The following is a 7,611-nucleotide window of genomic DNA, read 5'->3' on the forward strand; positions in this document are numbered from 1 at the left end:
ACAATTTTGTCAAGCAGTAATCAGTTCCATATATGTTGAGCTGGGCAAATTAGGTGTGCAGAATAAACACGCGCTGGAGTAATTGAATTTTCCGAAGACTCGTATCAAACCCATCCAGTTTAGCCACCAGCGCAGAGGTGGTGTCACATTGTCACCCCCCTGGGGCTGGTGAAGGTCCCCCGGCAGGGCCAGACCTTGCCGCTGGTGGGGACTGAGTAGTTCAGAGGGCGCTAGTGTCACCTTTGCTCCCTACTCAGCTCTTCTGGGTACCAGTTTCAGTCACAAGGATGATGACAGCGTCACTAGAAACAGATATTAAATGATCTGACGATAGCCAGGGTCACGCTGGGGTGAGAGCCCTGAGATGAGTTTGAGCAGGTGACTTAGAAAACCTCCCACCAAGATGGGTTTGAGCAGGTTTAACAAACCAAAGAAATGAGAAACCCCTTTCTCCAGGACAAAACAGCCACTGATGCGGGCGGAGAAAAAAAAACCTGAGCTTGTGTTTGAGACCTGGAGCCAAGTGTCTGTCGTTGAAACCTCCTGGATCCTCCAGCCCCAGATTATACATAAGCGATGTGGTTGGAAGGTTGGACCAGATGATCTTCCAAGGTCCCATCCAACCTGGGCTATTTGTTGCGTCTCTGACTTTTCCTCTCTCCTTCCTGACGCCCAGGTACACAGGTCTGTGCTGCTTAAACGAGATCCGTCGTGGCAGGGATTTCCCTTTCTATCATACACTGAGGTCACAAAAATTAATATTTTTTAACAGATCTACAGGGGCCATGGGCTCTGTGGGGAACTTTCTGTGCTGCAACCCATCCTGTATCAGCTGTCACAGTGAGGAACGGGGGACATGGCACTCCTGCTTTCCATCCATCAGTTTACAACAACATTCCTTTTATTATTGTAAAGGTTTTTTTTTTTTTAAAAAAAACCTTTACAATAATAAAAGGAATGTTGTTGTAAACTGATGGATGGAAAGCAGGAGTGCCATGTCCCCCGTTCCTCACTGTGACAGCTGATACAGGATGGGTTGCAGCACAGAAAGTTCCCCACAGAGCCCATGGCCCCTGTAGATCTGTTAAAAAATATTAATTTTTGTGACCTCAGTGTATGATAGAAAGGGAAATCCCTGCCACGACGGATCTCGTTTAAGCAGCACAGACCTGTGTGCCTGGGCGTCAGGAAGGAGAGAGGAAAAGTCAGAGACGCAACAAATAGCCCAGGTTGGATGGGACCTTGGAAGATCATCTGGTCCAACCTTCCAACCACATCGCTTATGTATAATCTGGGGCTGGAGGATCCAGGAGGTTTCAACGACAGACACTTGGCTCCAGGTCTCAAACACAAGCTCAGGTTTTTTTTTCTCCGCCCGCATCAGTGGCTGTTTTGTCCTGGAGAAAGGGGTTTCTCATTTCTTTGGTTTGTTAAACCTGCTCAAACCCATCTTGGTGGGAGGTTTTCTAAGTCACCTGCTCAAACTCATCTCAGGGCTCTCACCCCAGCGTGACCCTGGCTATCGTCAGATCATTTAATATCTGTTTCTAGTGACGCTGTCATCATCCTTGTGACTGAAACTGGTACCCAGAAGAGCTGAGTAGGGAGCAAAGGTGACACTAGCGCCCTCTGAACTACTCAGTCCCCACCAGCGGCAAGGTCTGGCCCTGCCGGGGGACCTTCACCAGCCCCAGGGGGGTGACAATGTGACACCACCTCTGCGCTGGTGGCTAAACTGGATGGGTTTGATACGAGTCTTCGGAAAATTCAATTACTCCAGCGCGTGTTTATTCTGCACACCTAATTTGCCCAGCTCAACATATATGGAACTGATTACTGCTTGACAAAATTGTCATCTCCGTGGGCTTTAAAGACATCCCTGCCTTCCCCCGCTTTTTCATGGGAAATTTCATTGCATTAATTTTAACGGCCTTTTAATTTTCTATGCGGTTTTGACATTTGTATAAGAAATGGATGTTTAAAGAGATGGCAGCTGAAACCTTGCCTATGTGTTTTTAACATTTCCCGTACAATAACGTCAAAGAATATTGTCTCCTCTGAAAAACTTGTAGAAAAAAAAAAAAACAACAAAAAAACCCAAACAAACACCAAAACACCACCAAACCCCCCAAAAACTTTAAGAGCTTCTGGTGCAATTGCTTTAACAAAATATTGATGGTCGTTCGTGCTGCTGGTTGCCTTGGCAAGAAAACTCAGGTGCAGCCAGTCAGTGATAAAATAAAAACAAAATTACAAAGGGACTGATTTCTGCGGTTAGATGCCCCGGTCCCTAATGAGAATGGAATGTAATTAGAAAAATATCTAAGGTAGGTGTGGCTCTCAGGGACCAAAGTCACCCCAAGACTCCTATGCAAGCAAGATCACCATCTAGCTGCGGCGAAATGCCGCCCTCACTACATAAATCCATGACTAATCTCAGTTTCTGTTCCAGAATTTCCATTTTCAGGACCCTGAGTGAACAGCCCAGCTCCTCCCCACCTCGGGGGGGGGGCACCACGGGGCATCAGAAATTTGCTCCTCGCAGCCCAACCCAGAAGAGGGGAGACATACAGGGACAAAGCAGGGCTTCTCTTAAGGAGGTATAATAATACTTTCTTACCTCCGAAGGATACAGTAATTAATTATTCCTTATAAAGCCCTTAAAGATGCTCGGGTAGAAGTTGAGATGTCAGCCCAAACTAAATGGGTTTCACTGGAAGGGAGATGATAAGAGGCGACTCTATGAGCCTGGAGCGACGCCGTCAAGTTTCCTCGGAGCGCTCCAACGTGCCTTCCTATTCACCTTCTCTTTCCCCAACTAATACACACATCAGGCAGACAGGGATTTATTAGGAAACCAGGTTTAATTCATAAGGGCTGTGAAAAGGAGTGAGTTGGTCCCACAGCAGGGAAGCGCTTTCAAAGCTCGGACGGACAATTTCAATCCCCCTTTGCGAGAATAGAGGCCTTTCTTTATTCTCGACTACCAAGCTGCTTCAACAGCATCTTGAGGAGCCAAAATAATAACTCACAAAGTCTCCACATGTGGTATGAAAAGATTAGACGTGGCTTAAGCAGGCAGGGATTTAAATCCAGTCTGATAATACTGTAGTGAAATTATATGCCATAAAGGCAGAAAAAAAAAAAAAAAAAAAAAAAAAAGAGAAGGGGGTGTGTGTGTTAATCTGGGGACAAAAAAAAAACCCTTCGTATAAATCCAGCCCATGTATTCGGGATGATTATTTCAAAAAAGCTGGAACTTGTTCTGTTGATCTTTTAAACTGATTACTGAGCAAATGAATGCACTTTTAGAAACAGGCACTGACAGACATGAATTTCAGCTGTCCTTTTTCATCAGCTTTTTCTTCTTTAACAATGCCAGATTGCATAATACTTCTGATATTTTCAAATAACGTGGAAATTCAATTTATGTGCAGCCATGTAATTTATTGTACGATAGTTACAGCATGTTCTAAAAGACAGCCACACGGAGCCTGACTGCCTCCCAGGACCAGAGAGACTTGTTTCAAAATGGGGAGATAATTTGGTCAACAGTCAAAAGGAAAAAGAAAAATGGAAAGCAATATTTTCTCCATGCTCCAACTCGACACTTCAGAGAAATCTTACAAGTTATTAAATAGGAAAGACAGTCCAAATGTCTACGCCGCGCATTTAAACAGAGCTGGTAACTCTGTGCCGTGGCAGCTTCAGATGGTGACAGCAGGGGGTAGCGGTGCCTGTTTTTCACGGGGGTTTTGCTGAGGGGAAGGCGTTTTCCTGAATGAAATGTTATTTTGCTTCTGTAAACATAACTCTATAAAAAATATATATATATATATATAAAATGCAAACACAAACAGAAACATCTTTATGTGCGGTTGTGCGCCGGGTGTCGAAGTGGGGGTCAATTACCAACAGAGAAACGATGCTGATGGTTGGTTACTCAACCACTTCCAAAAGGTTTAGATTCATAAATTGACTTTCAAGATTTTTTTTTTCCCCCTAAATTCAAGGGCTACCACCTTGCTGACGTTTGCATCTGGCAGTTGCGTAACTGCAAATACGCCGCCTCCGGGCGGGAATTGAAGATGTATCTACAATGGAAGGCCACCCGGAAAAATTGGGTGATGTTTCACTAAGATCGCTCCTCTTGGGGGCTTGGGAAGCGGCGACAGGGAGTAAAATTCATGTTTTGTGAGGAACAAAGATACAGACACCAAATTCCAGAATAAAGGAAGTTGAAAGGAGCCTTTTCCCCTTGTTCACAGCATGCCCTGCCCGGTCAGGGGACATCACGCGTGCTCTCACCGGCCCTGAGACATGTTTTCCTGGGGCTCAGCTCAGCTGTAAAAGGAACTAAACGGTTCCAAACCTGCCTAAAGCCACCTCTGGAGTCTTGCCTTAGTGCAGGATTTACTCCCAAGCTCTTCTTCTCCTCCACCTGCCCCGCAAAGAGCCCATTCCCACCTCCTCGCCCTGCTCCCGGCGACAAGTCACCCGCCGCAACGAATCCAGAAAACGCCTCTCAGGGTTTCACGGGTGTGGTGGTGCCTTTCTTACCCCTCCCTGCCCCTCCTTGTTGGGCTGCTTGGTGCCGGGTGTGGTTCCATCCGCATCCCCCTGCGGAGATAAGGACTGATAACCTAAACGAGCCTGGCTCCTGCCCCTCCTGATTGCTCGGACAGGGTTATAACAACCCATCACCTCCTGATGGCCTGACACACCTGGGATGGGGGCAGATGAAACAATAAGAGGTGCACGTTCATCCAATTCTTGTGCAACTGGCGGAAGGCACCGGAAGGTATCTGATAAAAGTCAATTATCTCAGACCCTATAAACTGTGACCACCAGAGAGACACGTTGAGCTCTCCCGGATGGCAGCGGGCCTGTGACCAGCATCTCCCCTGAGCTGGGAGTCTCTCGGGTACCAAAACCCTTCAGGTGTCGTCTGCTCCAGACGGAAGGTCGGGGCCAAGTCCACCCACTCGACTCTCAATTATCACCCGTTGAGGAATGCCGAGGCATTGGGAGTATTTGCCCTGAACTCCAGAGGGATTTTTTCGTTGAGCTCGCTTCTATTTCACCAGTTTTTCTCTTTTTTATTGGGGGGGGGTGTGTGTGGGTACGTACTCCTGCCCTTGTTCCTCTGTGTGTTTATCCCTTTTATATTCATTTTACTGAATCCAAACACCTTTGTTTCTGTATGTATATGTCCGTTTTGTCTATGTTCATGTATATATATGTATAAATTATGGTACCGTTAAGTAAGTTAGACTGAATCTTCTCATTTTAGAATCTGTGAATAAATCACTTCTCTTTCTGAATTATTTAGTATCGATAAATATCTGTTACTTATCAATAAATCCAGATTATTTTTACTAAATCATCATCGTGTCAATACTTCTCCTCCGCGACAACCAGCGCAGCTGTTATCTTCGCACAACGAGGGGTTTTCAGGAAAATATTGCCTTTCGGTTAAATTTCTGTACGTGGCAACGTGTGACGATGTACAACGAGTTTCTGGGCTTGCGTTAAATGTTCGATTTCCCACCTGGTTACACACGGAGAGTGGATTCTGGCAGGGGCTTAGTGACGGAGCATAAAAGCAGCTCAGTCTCCAATCATCACCCTAAGATCCACCAAAACACTCCAGCGCCCACCAGTATCAGACCCAGAACCCATCTCTATGCTAAGAACGAGCTACCAATCCCATTTTACGGCCAATTCTTCTGAATAATTATTTTTACCATGGAAGGGCTCAAATAACGTTTCAATCCTCTCTCTGCTACTGCCCTTCTTGGACCTTCCATGTGAGAAAAACTGCAATAAGACAAACTCAGCCAGAAGAAATTGATCTTCTTTCTGGAGACCAGATGCGTGCAAGACCTTACAATAAAATGAGACACACAGAAGAAGTGTCCACTGAAAGATTCCACCTGCTCCGAAGTATTTATAAAACGTATTTACCGTTAAACATTAATAGAAAATAGGGGCTTTTAAACACCAACAAGCCACACTGCTTACTCCGGGGGTAAATTTTTGTATTTTACAGGAATTTTATTGGTTTTTTTCCCTTGGGAAAAAGCAACACCTTCTGTGCCATAAGCACAGCTTTTGATATCCCTTCTGCTGTCCCACAATCGAAGGCGGAACGTGCGATCATCAAAGTCATGACACAAACAAGCAACGTGTTACCGTCGAGGAGCAAAACGCTCTGCAAGAAATATAACAAATCGGCCCAAAGTTTTTCTTTACGGAGCATAAGGAATGGGCCATATTTTCAACGAGGATCTACGTAAAAAACCATCGAGCGACGCGCTCTGAGAACCCCAGTCCTGCTCATACTCACACTCCGGCTGCGTGGCGACCTTGACGGGCTGCGAGCTCTCTCCTGGTCCCCACTCGTTGTACGCCACCACTCGGAAGGTGTAAGTCTCCTCCGGTTTCAGGTTACCCACGGTAAGTTGAAGCGTCCCAGATTGAGACGTGTTGACTGCCCGTTCCCTAAAAAAAAAAAAACAACAAAACAAAACAAACAACAAACCACCAAAAAAAACCACTTTAAAATTCATTTGGCTCATTAAGCATTACTTATTTATGTAGTTGGTAGCCTGCAAGGTATGATTACTTATCAAACTTCAGTTTGAGGCTTGTTTGTCTACAGGGTTTGGGGTTTTTTTTTATTATTTTTACTTGAAAAAGCCTAATTCAAGTAATGGGGCCCACTGGGAATGCTGCAAGTGTTATGAAAAACACTTGTATTTTAACACTTTATAAGGTCTATAGAATATTGGTTCTTTGCCTTCCTTAATAGAAAAAAAAAAAAAAAAAAAAAGGAAAATTGATGGAAAGAAATGGCTATTCAACACGGGAACGCAGCTCTGATCAAGGAAGTGAGGGACATACTGCACTGCAAACATCCAGCTGAGGAAAACTGGGTTTAATTGCTCTGCAAATCGAGCCCTGGTCTGAGCTCCCGCTATGGCTGTCCCTGAAAAACCAACGCAGAGGTTTTTTTTTCCGAAGATGGGGCCACCGCTCACCTTCTCAGAGGTCTAAAAATGAAACCCCATCCGTGGAGTTTGCGCTACGCTGGGAGGGACGACTTGTAACTCCGTGACACAGGGCCTGAGAGAAACAGGTGGGGAGGGAAAAACAGCCCGAGAGAGATAAGGGAGGAGAGGGAGCAGAGGCCCAAGGAGCCAAGGAATGTCTCAAACTCTCGCGAGTAACAAAACTCCAGTCACGGGGTGATAGTGTGGTGAATGACTTTTGCTTCGTTATCCATGAAATGCTTATTGAAGTTGACACCCGTGAATATGCTAATAAAGATTAACAAGATCGTGCGGATTACATCACCCCATGAAGCGCTTGATGACAACCTTACGCCTCCCCGTATCTGGGGTACGTAGGGATGTGGGTCGACCTAGGGAACAGGGCCCAAAAATGTGTGTACAAATTGAGGAGGGGTGAGGAGGGAAATATAGAAAGAACAAAGATGGGAAGAAGATGGATGCATCCCCGACGAACTCAGACAGGACCAATGCAGGAAACCGGACCAGTGATCTCTATTTCTCTATTCTTTATCTCTTTTTTCTTCCCCCCCACCCC

The 7,611-nt window shown here is 45.5% G+C and overlaps 1 protein-coding gene across 1 annotated transcript in view; it reads right to left on the reverse strand.

Annotated features, from left to right (window-relative positions):
- Positions 1-7,611, reverse strand: part of DCC (DCC netrin 1 receptor) — a 260,983-nt gene that overhangs the window by 143,873 nt on the left and 109,499 nt on the right. The window contains exon 7 of the mRNA XM_026865876.1: positions 6,350-6,504. Coding sequence (XP_026721677.1) covers positions 6,350-6,504 — 155 coding nt within the window. The remainder of the gene's footprint in view (positions 1-6,349; positions 6,505-7,611) is intronic.

This window comes from Athene cunicularia, assembly GCF_003259725.1.
Source record: "Athene cunicularia isolate RWA chromosome Z unlocalized genomic scaffold, athCun1 chrZ_part1, whole genome shotgun sequence".
In the NCBI taxonomy this organism is placed as follows: Eukaryota; Metazoa; Chordata; class Aves; order Strigiformes; family Strigidae; genus Athene; species Athene cunicularia.